At 37.5% G+C, this 16755-nt stretch overlaps 1 protein-coding gene across 2 annotated transcripts in view; it reads right to left on the reverse strand.

Moving 5' to 3' along the window:
• The window catches only part of LOC121725913 (apoptosis-inducing factor 1, mitochondrial), a 48688-nt gene that overhangs the window by 10490 nt on the left and 21443 nt on the right, over positions 1-16755 (reverse strand). For both annotated transcript variants that reach the window (XM_042113089.1, XM_042113088.1), the window contains one exon: positions 4695-4919. In XM_042113089.1, coding sequence (XP_041969023.1) covers positions 4695-4919 — 225 coding nt within the window. The remainder of the gene's footprint in view (positions 1-4694; positions 4920-16755) is intronic.

Raw genomic sequence — 16755 nt, forward strand, 5'->3', positions numbered from 1 at the left:
GTGGATAAGTCATTATTCCGGAAAGTCATTCCGGTATTCCTGGACTCAATCAAAGATGGTTTATGTTGGTATCCATACTAATTCCATACTATACTTAATATTATAAATGCGAAAGTGTGTCTGTATGTCTGTAACCTCTTCACGCCCAAACCGCTGAACGGATTTTGCTGAAATTTGGTATGGAGATACTTTGAGTCCCGAGAAAGGACATAGGATACTTTTTGTCCCAGGAAACTATACGGTTCCCGCGCGATAAATGAGTTTTGGCGCAACAGAGTTGCGGGCATCTAGTATTTTGGTAATTAAATTTATGGTAAACTAGATTCTAGTTTACTATCATTTTAATGAATAATGGATGAAATTGACATAATTAAAAGTCTTATTTTTAAAAATTGTACAGCTTCTAATTTAAATTTCGGTTTAAAATATTAACAAAAAACGGGATTTCGAGGGAATGTCCATATTATGATGTACGATTAGGATCGTTGACCTCATTTCAATCTACCTACTCCGATCACTGATTATAAGACAAAACTTTGTTGCCATAATTTTACAGTTTACAATTTGGCAACTCATGAAGTAACCTGTTATTGGTGGCATGAATGCGAAGGCGAGCTACAAGCATCCAACTTCGCTTCTTGTCTAGTAGACTACATACAAGAGAAAGTTCCTAAACTATTCCACTAGTTATTTTCAGTGATGGATGTACAGCACAGAATCGAAACTCAATCATGGCAATACTCTTCTGGACTTGGCTATAAAAGAAAACATGTTAATAACACAAAAATATTTGGAGAAAGGCCATACCCAAATGGAGTGTGACTCAGTACATTCCGTTATTGAGATAAAACTAAAAAAAAACGACATTCATCTACCTCATGACTATGTTAAGCTAACTAAAGATGCAAAGAAGAAAACTCCTAAATATGACGCAAAATACCTTTCCCATGACTTTTTCAAAGATTTTTCAGTGCTGCAACGATATACCTCCATTCGACCTGGAAGAAAAGCGGGAGATCCTACTGTTACCGACATCCGGCAGTTGCAATATGCCCCAGATGGGAAAATTAAATTTAAACTAAATTTTACAGATGAATTACAGGAGTTGCCCATCAGATCAAAACAGTGGTACCTGCACCATTAATCCAATGTACACAGGAAGAATACCACTGAAGCCAAGAAAATGGAAAGACCTCCAAGATCTGAAACACATTTTGCCAACAGACTGTCATTATTTTTACGACAGTTTGCCTAAGGCAACGACTGATTAAAGATTAAGTTATATAATATTATTATATGAGGGGTTATTAATAGATAATAAGTGCGAGTTAAAGTTGGTATTTTTTTATTTAGAAACTAAGAATTTTATTTTAATGTGATTTTTAGTTGATTTGATAGAAGTTTATTTTTGTTTGATACTGTTCGATGATTCTTAATTTTTAATGAATGTTATTGTTAATTATTAAAATATATCTGAGTACTAAACTATCTTAATTATTGAAAAATAAAGGTTTTTTACTTTCTTTTTTTTTTTGTTAATATACATTATCTCAGTACATTCATTATGCTAATACAGCGTAACTAAGATATAGAGCTTCTTGGTCAAGCAAATTGTATTACAAGTTAAAAATAAGATTATACTAGTATTTTGATACTTACTTAGTTTCGAACATCACTTTATATTGTTGTCTAAGAGTTAAAACAATAAAAACAGTTTTAAGACCTTCCTGAACAATTGTCATTTTTGAGATACGCTTTATTAGAATTAAGGCGACGACATGTCGCAACTCGCAAGCTTATTTCCACCTTCCGGTAGCAAAATCTCATAGAGTTTATCTACGCCTTGTGTACAGAAACCAGCTCATGCAAATGAACTGCCTGCCCTTCGGGTTCAGTTCGGCACCAAAAACTTTTGCATCCCTAAGCAATTCGATTGCACAAAAGTTACGAGAGCGCGGAATACGGGTAGTTGTCTACCTGGACGATTTTTTACTAGCAAATCAGGATATCACAGAGTTGATCGGTCACACCGAGATCACTGTAAACCTACTCAAATACCTAGGTTGGGCAATAAACACGGAAAAGTCAATTTTACAGACAAGTCAAACCATGGAGGATCTTACAATCTGTTGGAACACTGCAACAAATCAAAAATCTCTTCCAGTAAAGAAGCTAATATAGCTGAAAGATCGGCTCACAACCGTCTTGACCAAACAGACTGCTTCTCTTCAGAGTATAGTAGGAATGATGAACTTTGCAAGCTACGTTATCCCATGCGGCAGGTTGAATTACCGTCATTTACAAGGCCTATGTATCAGCCGACTACACGGGAAGCCGACCATCCTCCGACCAGTCACCACAGAAGCTTTGGAAAATGTCAAGTGGTGGAAAGACCACCGAGATCCGATATTCACATGCCTTCTCCAACGGCATTCATAGTGACGGATGCCTCCGACATAGCTTAACTAACTAACTCCGCTGGCTCAGCGACCCAAAGTGGATCTTGGCCTCCGAAATGAGCTTCCGCCATTGAGCCCTGTCCTGCGTTACCTCCTGCTAGTTACTGACTTGAAGGTCACGCAGGTCTGCCTCAACATCATATCTCCAGCGATACCTGGGGCGTCCAACAGGACGACGGCCTGTTGGACGGCCCTTATACGCTCTTTTTACCCCGCGATCCTCTCCCATTCTTTCCACGTGGCCCAGCCAACGGAGTCGGTGAGCCTTTGTTTCTCCGATTATATTGGGTTGGGCCAACTGTTCTTCAATTTCGGCATTCTTCCGGATTCGCCAACAGCCGTCATTTGTTTTGGCTGGGTGTTCCCACCGCTTTTCCTGATACCGAAAGTTCTTCAACATCTCAACAAATGCTGAGGAATATTTTTAATCGTAGCACCGAGATGGAAACAAGTATATTATATCAAGTATAAGATACCGGACTTGAAAAACCGAGCAATTTATTTTAAAAAACTAGTCAATGAATTTCATTATCCTAACTAGTCCAAACAAAGTTCCGTTGTCATAATTTCTGCTTTCGACTTTTCCAACCAGAATCATTCGTTTACTAGTTTAAAAGGCTAAAAGACTTTTCCCCTACCTATATTATTATAATGTCTGTTTAGAACCCTACGATTTATTTATTTAATCATTGTATAATTTATCTGATATTCTGAAAAATGAAAACAAGATTCACTTATTTTGACTCGATAGTTATATTTTTCGAAATTATGAATCTTTCTGGGCTTTTCAACAAATATCATTAAATAACTTGTACTACTACAAATACACACATTATAAAATAATGGTAAAAGGAAATATTAGTATTGTATTTAGTTTTTAAGTAATCATCAAAAAACTGTTTTTTGTCCCTTCCTTTGTCCTTTGTCCCAAAACCTTTACTTTCGTGCTATAATGCGGTCTATAAAACAGTCCTTTGTCCCAAAACCTTTACTTTCGTGCTATAATGCGGGAACCGTTGTTACGCGATATTGTTCACTATTAGCTGCAGCGCAAAACACAAAGCTCGGAGACACGATTCATGGAATCATTATAATATCACGATTGGAGGATAGCGGTGTGTGTAGGCGGGGCTAGCGTTTTGGCAGTATGCTCTTAATTTGCAATATCACCTTGCTGGCTCAAAATGGCGGAGCACGTAAAAAATGTTCAGTGTCACCTTTCTGGTTCGAAGATGGCGGTGGACATAAACGTTGCTCAATAGAAACGCCTTTGTTTAAATTAGTGATAGATTCCTTTGTTAAATACTTGCAATCGTCAAATCAGATACCTGCGCATTCTTGTTTAGATTCACAGCCTGGATCTTTCCTGGTAAAAAGTAACTCACTAAGTTTTGCGCCAACAAACCTTCGATCCAAAAGATCGCTGCTATCACGGCGGGCGCGTTATTTCGGGGTGGCTCCATCCTCCGATGACGATGACGACGAATTTCCCGAATTTTCGTCGCGATTACGGTTCGCGTGATTTACGCGTAGGTACCCGACGAACACGGATTATGATTAAATTTTATTTTAAACTAAATGTAACGGAATAGCGACGTTTTTTTTAAAACACGCGTCTTAAAATAAAACAAAACTTTATAATAAAAACAAAGGAGAATGCTTAAACTTGAAAATTTGAGTCTATAGCAGCTGCTCCATTTGAAAAACGATGCAACAATGAGCAAGATGGCGGCTTGTCTAACTTATTAACGTATTCTTGGTCAATACTTAAGAAGCGCCTCGACCTCAAGGAACGTTTCAGGCTCTGTGATTGGTTGGCTGTCAAAATTTGGACCAATCACAGAAGCGATCCGCGCCTTGAGGCCGAGCCGCTCCTTAAGTACTGACTAAAAATACGGGCCTAAGTAATTTGCAGCGAGACCACGTGACCGTGAAAGCTGGGAGCAGTCAGGTAACGGATAGTGACATCTAGCGGCAGTTCGCAAAAACACAACGGTGTACACCGTACTCTCATGAAGGAGGTCCTTCATGAGAGTGCAGTGTACAGTAAAAAATTACAATTCCTTCACTAATTAATCGAAAGGAACTTCGTTCCATCCGGGTGTCCCTTGACACCTCTTAAGTTTTTTATTTCCCGATAACAATAGATAAGCTATTGTGTCTCGTTATTCCACGATCGATGGGTTAATTTAGTTTTCGGCCCTTTACTGTAATAGAGAAGAACGCTGCGATCACCTGTCTAGCGAGCTGTATGCGGTTGAACAGATTCCACAGCAGCACCCCCACCACGCGCTCCCCGCGCAGGTAGAACACCACGCCGCGCTCGTAGCGCCGCGCCGCCTCCGCCCCCTTCGCCTCCGCCCCCTCCGCCACCGCGCTCCCCTCCACCGCCGTCGTCGTCACGGCGTCCGATGAGAACACGCCGACCGTGCGGAGACTGGCGTCAGTGATGCCCACCGCCTGCACACATCATAATCATTGTAATAATACATTGTAACGGCCCCATTGTACCGATGGTATAGGTAATTTAACGCAATAATAATAATATATTTTTTTATTGATTCACTAAACTAGGTAATACACGTTAATAACTTATTTCTAAATACAAGTGTAGAATGTACTATCAGAGAAGTTGATTCCTATGCAAATCGGGGACCTATGTAATTTGGTTGCGTTACGTCAAACCCAGCTGACAGATCACAATTAACATTGAATTGACATATTCGACCAAATAACGTTGGTCTGTCAATTGCATAGGAATCAACTTCCTCGATGGTACATCCATCTTCAAGTGAATACTACATTCAAAATAATAATAATCTAAAAGTTACAAACATAGTGCTAAACTCTTGTTAATAATATTTTTCTGCTTACAATTTTATATAACTTTTGTTTAAATAGTGAAAACAGAAGTACCAAAGATATCATTTTCTCCGAAGGCCTTATATTTATTTATTTATTTAGGTAACAAACAGTCTTTAACAAATATTTATAATCGTTTTAACTACAACTAGACCTAAAGTACCATAACATCAATACAAAATATTAACATTAAAAAAATACAACTAATACAACTTTTTTTTATATAATAAAAGTACTACTTTACATATTATAAAGGATCCTATAACCTACACACAAATGCAATGATAACACATAAATTAATTGATTAATAAGTAATTTATGAATCAAATATTAACTCATGTAATTCTCTTTTGTATTGTCTTACATTTGTTGAAAAAATATCGACAGAATTCAGATCATTATTGTAGCAGGAACATGATCGCCTAAAGAAGGTATTTCTCACGTAGTTTGTATGATAGGGCGGGACATAAAACGTGTCCATACTACGTGAAGATGATCGCGGAACTTTTAAATAAATTTTACTTAAGAGGATACAACAGCGGCTAGAGAAATGAAAAAAAAGTACGTGTAATATCTATAGCTGTCTCCCTTACCTCAAGCCTATACCGCAGAACGCGATAGAGACAACTGCAGAAAATCCAGAAAATCAACGATTCGTTGTCCCCTGATTCCTTCTCCAAAACTTAACCGATTTAAGTACTTTTTTCATTAAAGATTAAAAAAAGGCTTGATCTGTGTTCCTATGTTTTGCTTTTTTTGTATAATCTAGCCAAATCTGTTTTCTGGACGTTTGAAGACAGTGGAAAATCTGGCCATTTTTTTGGGTTTTTGAACGTTTATATCTTATTTAATAATTAAATTATGAAAAAAAAGAAAACATAGGGACATTGTATTAGTGGCCGTAGATATTCAGGAAAAAAAAATATAACTCTACGAGCATTATCCAGGGAGGAAACAGGGGACAACGTTTGTATGGAAAAAAGGGCGGTGTGGAATCCTCTTAAGAGATTTGAGGAATTAATGGAACTATGCAGAATTTTGAAAAGAAACACACTATCTAGATATTTACGTCTTAAGTCTAATCGTTGAATATTATGTCTTGCTGCACTCTCAAGATGGTCAGTAGACCGTGAGCCAGACCTAAAATCTAGTGTTTTCAAAAATTTAAATTGGACCCTTCCAATACGTTTGATGTTAAAAGCATAATCAAGATTCCAAACAATACTCGCGAACTCAAGAACACTTCGAACATAAGCATTATACAGCAGCTTAAACGTTTCTACGCGTTTAAAAGGTTGACTTATACGAATAATTGTTCCCAGTTGTTTGTAAGTTTTAGCTACAATTCCATCGATATGCTCATTAAAATTCAGCTTGGAATCCAGGGTCACTCCCAGATCACGTATTGAAGACACCCGACCAAGGGCTCGACCACTAATCCTGTAGTTAAAAATGATTGAGTTTCTCTTCCGCGTGAAAGTTATAACATGACATTTGTCAGTATTTAAATATAATTGGTTAGCAGTCATTATTTGTCTTGATAATTTTATAGATTTTTTGTGTCATCTGCGTAGAGAAGGTGATGAGAATTCCTGAAACATTTTCGAATATCATTTACGTACAGAATGAAAAGAAAAGGTCCCAGAATAGACCCCTGTGGAATGCTCGACCTGTTCACTAGAAACGTAGATTGAAATCCCTTTAGCGCGACTGCCTGACTACGATTGGATACATTAGACTCCACCCATCTCAGTAAATCGCCGTGAACACCGAGCTCCGAAAGTTTTTTGATGAGAACTGAATGATTTATTTTATCAAATGCCTTCGAGAAATCCGTGTACACGGCGTCTACTTGGTATCCTGCATCCATGGCGTTAAGTATAAAGTCTGTATAAGACACTAAATTAGTAGAAACCCCACGTGACTTACGAAAACCATGCTGTTCGTCAGATAGAGCATGATATTTTATTTGTGTACATAATGAGGAAGTAATTATCTTTTCCATAATTTTCCCAAAAACACAAAGTTTCGATATAGGTCTGTACTGTTTTATGTCCTGTTTATCACCACCTTTTGGGATAGGAGTCACTAAAGCCTTTTTCCAGATACCTGGAATTGATTTACGATAGATTAAAGTAAGGGGTATATAATAATTTCATTCGCCTTCTTTAAATCCTTTTGCAAAGTAGTTACACCCGACAATTTATCTTCTAACCCGTTCAATCTACCTTCGATATCGACGAATTTTTGCTGCATATCGCTCCACTTCATATCCAGGTCTAAAATACATTGTTTAGCGCTAGATATATCTGATTTTATTTCGTTCAGGTCGGTTTTCATTGTATTAAAATCGGTACGTAGATTTTTAATCTCAAGTAAAATGTCAGCCAGTGAGACAGTGTTCGCGGGGTCGGAGGATTGCACTTGTGCGCGGCACGGTATACATCTCCAGGCAGACTTTTTCTCCTGCCCCAGTTTTCGGTAACTGGACTCGGATATACCTGCACAACTAAAGTGATAGTGACCGCCACACTTGCCACAAAGGACGAAATCGGTGACAATGTCTTTACACTTTGCACAATTCATCTTTGAGGTTAAGGTAACACAACAGTTATTTTGAATAAATTTAATTTTAAATTAATTGAATACCCGCCGCGCGTAATTAGTGCACAGTTTAAGTGAAAAGCTTTGTTTTTTTTTTTTTTTTTTTTTATGAAATAAGGGGGCAAACGAGCAAACGGGTCACCTGATGGAAAGCAACTTCCGTCGCCCATGGACACTCGCAGCATCAGAAGAGCTGCAAGTGCGTTGCCGGCCTTTTAAGAGGGAATAGGTTAATATAGTAAGGAAGGGAAGGGAATAGGGGAGGGAAGAGAGAGGAATAGGGTAGGGGATTGGGCCTCCGGTAAACTCACTCACTGGACGAAACACAGCGCAAGTGCTGTTTCACGCCGGCTTTCTGTGAGAACGTGGTATTTCTCCGGTCGAGCCGGCCCATTCGTGCCGAAGCATGGCTCTCCCACGTATAAATGTGATTGAAATAACTCTGCTCAAATCTTAGCAAGAACTTTTCAAAAAAGAAATCTTTGCAAAATTTCGGTCTAAATCAGTGTTTTTATATGTGCATTTGACACTTGATTGTATTAATTCTTCTATCTACCCACATTATATTTCAAAATTGTAACGGAAGTAACTGACCATAGTGAATACAGTGTTACTATTTAAAAACTCCAGTTGCCATATTTAATTTGGTATTGCCACATATAATTTTGTGTTGCTGCGCTAAAACCTGGGTTACCACATAAACGTTTGGGATACAACACTAAAGTTTGAGTTGCCATAAAAAAAAATTGATGATGAAGTGCGACTTATGTGATTCCAACTATACCGATGGGGTATTCTGTAATGGCTGTAAGCGCAATATGGACTTCGCCTGTGCCTCTATTTCCGAATCTGGCTATCGTAAGCTGGGGGCTGACAGAAAGTCGATGTGGAGATGCCCGCAGTGTAAGCTGGCTTCGAGTCCGCGCCCTAGAACACCAACATACCCTGAACCTGTGACGTTGGAAATGATTATGTCAGAGATACGTGAGATGAAATTACAGCTCAATAAACTCCCAGAACTCATTGATGACATTAAGTTAATAAAACTAGAAATCTCGGAGCTAAAAGCGACGTGTGATTTCAACAGTTCCAGGATTGATGTTATGGAGACAAAGGTTGCAACCATCGAGAAACGAGCATTGGAATCTCAAAACACTGAAACATTTATCTCCCAGGAACTGGCACTTCTGAAAAAAGACAATGCCAATCGTGAGCAGTGGTCCCGGATGAACAATGTCGAAATAAAGGGTCTTCCAACTAAGCCCAATGAAAACCTATATGACATCGTAAATTCCTTATGCGCAGTTGTGGGTTACACCTTCCCAAAAACCCAAATTAATTATATCGCTCGTGTCCCTTCGTATGGTTCTAAATCGAAGTCGATTATTATCAATTTCATTAACCGGTACATTAAGGAGGAATTCATTGCAGCTTCACGGGCACGTAAACAATTGAAACTGACGGACATTGGGTTTGAAAACGAAGATGGAACTTTCTACATTAATGACCACCTTATCCCTGATCAAAAAAAGTTACTTACAAAAGTTAAGGAATTTTCAAGGCTCAAAGGATATCGATATGTTTGGGTGAAATTTTGCAAAATACATGTCCGCAAAAATGATAAGTCACCAGTTCACATGATCTTCAATGAGTCAGATTTAAACAAATTAGTTTAATTTGTCAACCACAATATTGCTGTTCATATTACGTAGTTATTTTTATACTTAAATTTTATGTGATCTGTCTTTTTATCACTTGCTTAATCTGCTGCTTACATCCAGCTTATAATTGCTATGTTTCATTTGCTTATTGCTTTAGTAATTCATTTGATGCCTCCCATACAATTATTGCTTCAAGATTAAACATAAATCATAATGTAAACCACCGCAAAAGCCTGCAAATCATTTATTTTGCTTTTAAAAATTGTTTATTAATGCACTCAATATTCTACCTGCATGCGCTTACCTATTCATATGATCTGATTTATTGTTATTTAACCATCTGCATCTTATTATATCTATTTAAATTATATTTTGCATTATCTATTATAATAACATATTACATATTAATAATTATTACACATGTACTATACTATAAATTTAAATGTGATCGTAAAAATTATATTTTGCTGTAAGCTGAGTATCAGCTATTATATAATAATTGTTATTTTTTTAATTTAAAATGGATTCTAAATTGACCGTTTATTACCAAAACGACTACGTACTAAGACCGATATTTTTAAGAGAAATGTATACCTAAACTCGTATGACGTAATATCGATTACCGAAACCTGGCTAATTGACGGTATTAGTGATCAGGAGCTATTTGATAATAGGTATATCGTTTGGCGACGTGACAGGGACTACAGCTTAACAAACCAATCACTTGGAGGTGGCGTTCTTTTGGCAATCCGACGTGATTTAATAGCAACAGGTCGTCCCGAGTGGCACACGTCTGCAGAAGATGTCTGGGTAACTGTTTCTTCAAAGGATGTATCATCCAACAAAATACACTTCTGCACGCTGTATCTTTGTGATCAAAATCGTGGAAACAGTTCAAGTACACAACTTGAAATGTTCTCCAATAATTTATTTAACGTGATTAACGCGCATCCTAATGATGAATTTATAATCATGGGTGATTTTAATTTACCGTTCATTGACTGGCATCCCCAGGGTAATCACTATACATCTGATAGCGTATCCCTCTCAAGGGATCAAATCGGCTTTATCGACACTCTGGCTCAGTGCAACCTCACTCAACGTAGTCAAGTTCGTAACTACAACAATCGATTTTTGGACTTAATATTTTCAAATAATGAATTAATAGTCAATGCTTGTGACGATCCTCTAGTACCAGAAGATATTCCACACCATCGGTCTCTACGTTTTCATCTGATACACGATTCCTGTCACGCATTGACAGACGAATAAGAGGTTAAAGTATATTTACAAACTAGGAGATTTTGAAGCAATTTGTAATTATCTCGACACGGTTAATTGGCAGCAACACCTATACAATAAACCTTTAGATGAAGCTCTTAAATATTTCTACGACACAATCTATGATCTACGAAAATCACATATACCTCAAAAAATAATATCATCAGACTATTATCCGCCCTGGCATGACTGTGCTCTTAAAAAAGTTTTAAAAGAGAAACATAAATTCCATCGCAGATATAAGCTCTATGGAAATTACAGCGACTATGCATCCTTTTCCCTCCTTAGAAAAAGAGCCAAATCAATGGAACAGTCATGTTATGAATCATACATTAACAAAACGGAAAACTCCTAAATTAATAATCCAAAAGTGTTTTGGTCTTATGTCAAAAGTAACAGTAAAGCTGCTTCTACCTTCCCTGCCTCTATGCGTTTTGACGGAGAACTCGCAACCTCCGGTGACGAAATTTGTGATTTATTTGGCGCTTACTTTAAAACTAATTTTCTGGACCCCAACCCAATATCTAGTAATGTTTATCCCGAAAGTAAACATGTAAATCACAACACTATTGGAGACATCGAGGTCAATCCTGATGAGGTTTTAAACTTGTTAAATTCCGTTAGTCTGAGTAAAGGTGCAGGTCCAGACGATATACCACCTTTACTCGTAGTAAATAAATGATATATCTTCTTGTTTCCTTCATTCCAAACTGTTACTTTATGCCGATGATGCTAAAATAGTAAAATATATTTTGTCACTTAGAGATTGTTGCCTTCTGCAAGAGGATCTTAACAGATTGAGTCACTACGGCACAATTAATAAACTAGATTTAAATGTATCCAAATGTTTTGCACTAAATTTTACCCGTAAGCCTAAGTTAATTAATTTTAAATATACACTTAATAATGAAGAATTACTTAAGAAGAACTCAATGAAAGATCTGGATCTGGAATAGTCGTTGACAATAAGTTAATTTTTGATAAGCACGTTGATTACATTGTGGACAAAGCTTCAAAAGCTTTAGGGTTTATCATAAGATCTTGCAAACATTTTAAGAACACCAAAACTATGAAAGTTTTATATTGCTCTTATGTGCGCAGTCTTTTAGAATTTTGCTGTGAAGTTTGGAATCCACAATACTATACTTATATAATAAGAATTGAATCGATACAAAAGCGCTTCTTAAAATATCTTCAGTTTAAATGTGGACTTAATCTACCAGATTATGAAGCGAGGTGTAAAAAATTTCATTTTCTACCGCTACAATATCGCAGAACTGTTTCAGATCTAGCATATTCTTGTAAAATTATCAATAATACTGTCGATGTACCTGAATTGTTAGGCCAATATAATTTTAATATTCCTATCCAATATTTCCGTATTTTGTGCCGCTTTACGTCCCGCCTTACAACACGTTTTATCGCAATTTTTTTATATACAGATCAAGCGCCCAACTCAATAATTTTATTATAAATAATCACATAGAAGATATTTTCTCTCTAAAACCCTTAAAAACTAGAAAAGTATTGACGGATGCGTATTTCTCGAATTAATAAGCCCTAATAAACATAATAATTATGTTAGGATGTAACAATGTAAGGAATGTAAAATAAATCAGATCATATTATATGAACAAGCCATTATTAAAAAATATTTTACTTATTACTTTTGCAGTGGTCTTCTTATAATATTTTTTTTTACTAACCTTATTATTATTTAGCGCAAGTTAATCTATACTAAGTATACAAATTTTATTGTTCTAAATTTAAGTCAACTTTTAAGTTCTTGCCATGCAGAGCTTAATTTTAACTTTGCTTTAGTTACTATTTATATTTATTAGTGGAAACTTGTTATTGGCTCTCAGTTTTGTAATAGTTTTATTTATAGTTATTATTATGTAGCTGTAAGTTTTCCTAAGAAAATAAAAATAAAAAAAAAATAAAAAAATAACCTTCTGTGTATTAAAACAACGCGAAATTATACAAAATAATTTAAGTTCTTTGATAACATGTGCAGATACAAGTGGCTTTAATTCGGAAGTGTTAAGTACTAAGCTTCAGAAGTTATTAGTTAAAGGTGAAATCCATAGAGTTTCTAGCGATTTATTGCAATTAGCCTGTGGATACGTCAGAAAGTATTGAAATGCGTCGTGATGCTATCCTTACTCATGTACGCGATCCTTTAATGTAATCGACCTTGAACAAGATTCCACCCTCTTGTACCAATTTGTTTAATGCTAACGCCTTCACGAATGCTCTAGAAAATGCTGGTGGTGTTCGTAAATTTTTTGGCCTAATAATAATACAGGTTTTGCACGCTTTCGCAACCTGGTACCAGTAAACGATCAAACCGTCCCTCGGGGGGACCGGCTTCATACAAGGTTCTATCTCGTGGTAATTATAGATCGTACGATTTACCTGTAGATCGTTGGAATTATTGTTGTCCACTCTCGGGGACTGGTTCACATAATCATAGTTCTTCGGGAGAGCCCAGCCGACAGGATCCACATCATTATAATGGCCCTAAGCATACAAAACAAAAGGATATTACGATTCCTTCCGTGGTGGAGGCTCAAGAACCGGATCAAGACCCTATAAAAAACTGTCGTAAGCGGTATCATTCTCCCTCTGCCAATAGAAGGAATTCTAAAAGATCGAGACAATGACTCGAGACATTTTCAGGCCGGTCAGCTACAACAATTCCTAATTCCTGGGGAGGTGGCAAGCGATCGGCGCACCAAATGTAATTTTAGAAATGATTCAAAGGTATCGGGTACCTACCCTTTGTAATTTGCCAAAATGAGTGAATCAAAGGATATACTCAAATAATACAAAAGATAAAAACTTAAGGTATCCTAGAACGAGCAAGGATGTTTTTGGTACCCAAAAGCGATGGATAGATGAGACCCATTTTCAATCTGAGAAACCTCAGCCAATTCATCAAGCCAGACAAGTTTCGCTTGATAAACATGCACCGAATACCGGACTTCCTGCAGGAGTGCGATTGGCTATACAAAATAGACATTTCCCAGGGGGATTTCCATCTTCCGGTTGCGAAATGTCACAGACGCTTTCTGAGAGTCATTTACAAAAACGAGTAGTTTAGACAGTTTAGACTTGTCTTCCTTTTTGACTAAGCACAGCTCCGAAAACGTTTGCTACAATATCAAATTGAATAGCTCAGGTACTCCGCAATCAAGGTGTTCGGATTGTCGTTTACTTGGACGACTATTTCTTGGCTCATCAAGACCAATCCAGTGGTTTCTTTGGGAAAACAGGATAGCACTTCCGAAAGAAAAGTGCAACCAGATCGTTCAGTCTAATTGCGATTTTACAAAGAAAGCATGTCACCTTTTCACAGATGCAAAGCACCGTGGGTCTGCTAAACTTTGTCAGTTTTGCAGTACCGCGCGGCAGGTTAAATCATCGCTTTCTTTTAAAGTTTCAGAATTCCCTACCAGACGATCCGAAAAAGCTGTTCGGTTGCCTGCGAATGCCAATAGCGAAATAGGCATAATGACAATTTTTTTTATTGGTAATTGAAAGAACCTTAAAAAATAGAAACATGGCTGAAAGAATTACTCTGATAGCTTAAAAATTCACCAAGATATGACACTTCAAACATCTCATAAAATAGACCTGCCCAAAACGCTCCATACAAAGTGCTACGAAAGACTGACGTCACTCTTTCGTAGTTTGTACGCATCGGGAGAAAACTTTGTTCGATAGGTATATTAAATATTGCGTTTATAAAAGTGGTTTCTTAACAAAAGTAGCTTTTAATTGCATAAGTTATCGAATGGTATACAAGAAATTTAATTGAAAAAAAAATCGACTTGATTATCCAACTTTGAAGGCGCATAACAAAAAAAATACAAATGCTAGGGTTCGAACAAGAGCTTCACTGCAATCAGAAAGAGATGTTGGCTATCCTCAAGGTTTTTCAGGCGAAAGCCGTGGAGCTACGCAACAGCTCCATACTGATAAAGTGCGACAGCAAAACTGTCGTTAAGGTATTTACGGAACGAAGGAGGCACTCGGTCATCCCCATTGAACGAAATTACTTTTCTAGAAATTATAGACAGATACGGCATTCATTTTCGGATCCATTATATACCCGGCAGGCTGAACAATCACGCCGATCACATTTCGCGGCATCGGCAACCACCCTAATGACACCTATTACCCAGTTGCGTAGAAGAAGTTTTCCGAAAATGGGGAAACAAGTAGTGGACCTCTTTGCGTCAGCACGAGCGCACATAGTGTCGAATTATGCAACTTTGGATCTAGCCGACCGTTAGGCATTAATACACTAACTTACACTACAATTCCATGGCACTTCACCCTGGCGTGGGTCTTTCCTCCACCCTTTCGCATTCCCAAGGTACTAAGACACCTGAATCAATCGTCCGGGGTCTACCTCTTAGTAGTCCCGAGGTGGGAGAAGGTTTATTGGCGTGCCGACGTGAAGTCTCGGTCACTAGCACCTCCGTTCGAGTTACGGAATCTCAATCGTTACCTAATAGACATCTCCACGGGAGAGCCACCTCCGAGGATCGACCAGATTCACCTGGAGGTTTGGAAATGTGGGGGTGGTCTGAGGAGGTAAGATTATGGAACGCAGAACAGTTGGATTTACTAAGGTCTTCATGGCGTCCATCTACTCTATGTATGTATGGTAAAAACGTATGAGGCTTTTACCGAACCCCGATTGTCAAAAGTTAGATCCTGTTTTTTGGATTAAAAGAACTATATATCAGTCGTAAGGATGAAGGCAATTTGACTAACTTGTTTATAACTTTTCGAGGACAACCAAAACCAGCCTCTCGTGCAGCTAATACTATTATCGTCGTGAAATTTATAACAAAAGTTCTGATCCTAAAACTAACGTTATTTTATTTCAGCCAGTTGATTAGTATAATTTACTAAATCAATTTTGTTTTTGTTGTGCAAACACAACTTTAGACTTTAGTTAATTAAATGGTGCTGTCAAAATACATGATTTCAATGTCAGTAATTTCTATTATTTTTATGATATAATATAGGAACATTCACATTTTTGGGAACCTCCGCCATCACCAGGCGATAACAAACACTTCTCAATATTAAGCCTCGAATAATGGTCATGTTGTTTAATCATGCGATTTTCTCATAATTCACGAGCAGTTTAAAAATCACTTTTATGGGACTTCCGGCCAGATATGGCTTGGCAGCTTCATTTATTCTTTAAGACACTATTATTTCAAAACATTTAAAAAGAATTCATCAAGATGTCACGTGACGTAAAAAAGGGTACCCAAGGACCAACTTTGACGCCGTCTGTCAAGTACTTCCGGCCATTTTAAAATTGACAGACTTATGTTTCCCTACTCTACAACTATAGGGCTATATGCTGTCACATGTTTCACGTTGATGTCACGTGACGTAAATAGACACCAAAAATTTGACCGGAAGTGAGGGGATTTCTCCGACTTCCGGCCAATTTCAGATGCGAAAGTCGTCTGATCCTCGCTTGGCATATATTTTCCGACCGTGTGCCATGCATTTTATATTGATGTCACGTGACGTAGGCATTTTCGGACCGGGCTCACGGACTATCACTTACGCGTTCGCGCGCGAGACTGTGATAATGTATGTATAATATGTAGACATCGGATTATATGCATTTGCATACTTGCAAATGCAAATGTATATTAATGGCACTTTTTAGGCGTTAGTACATGTTTTGGCAATTTTTCGTTGATAGTGCATATTTTGGTAGTTTTATGCCCTCGTAGTCTCCAAACAAGCTATGATGACACACACCGAGGCCACAAAACAGAGGTACAATAGATCAAAACACTTCAAATACGTGGCTCCATCCCCATTTAAAGAATGCAATACACCCG

This window comes from Aricia agestis, chromosome 4 (genome assembly GCF_905147365.1).
Source record: "Aricia agestis chromosome 4, ilAriAges1.1, whole genome shotgun sequence".
Taxonomy (NCBI): Eukaryota; Metazoa; Arthropoda; class Insecta; order Lepidoptera; family Lycaenidae; genus Aricia; species Aricia agestis.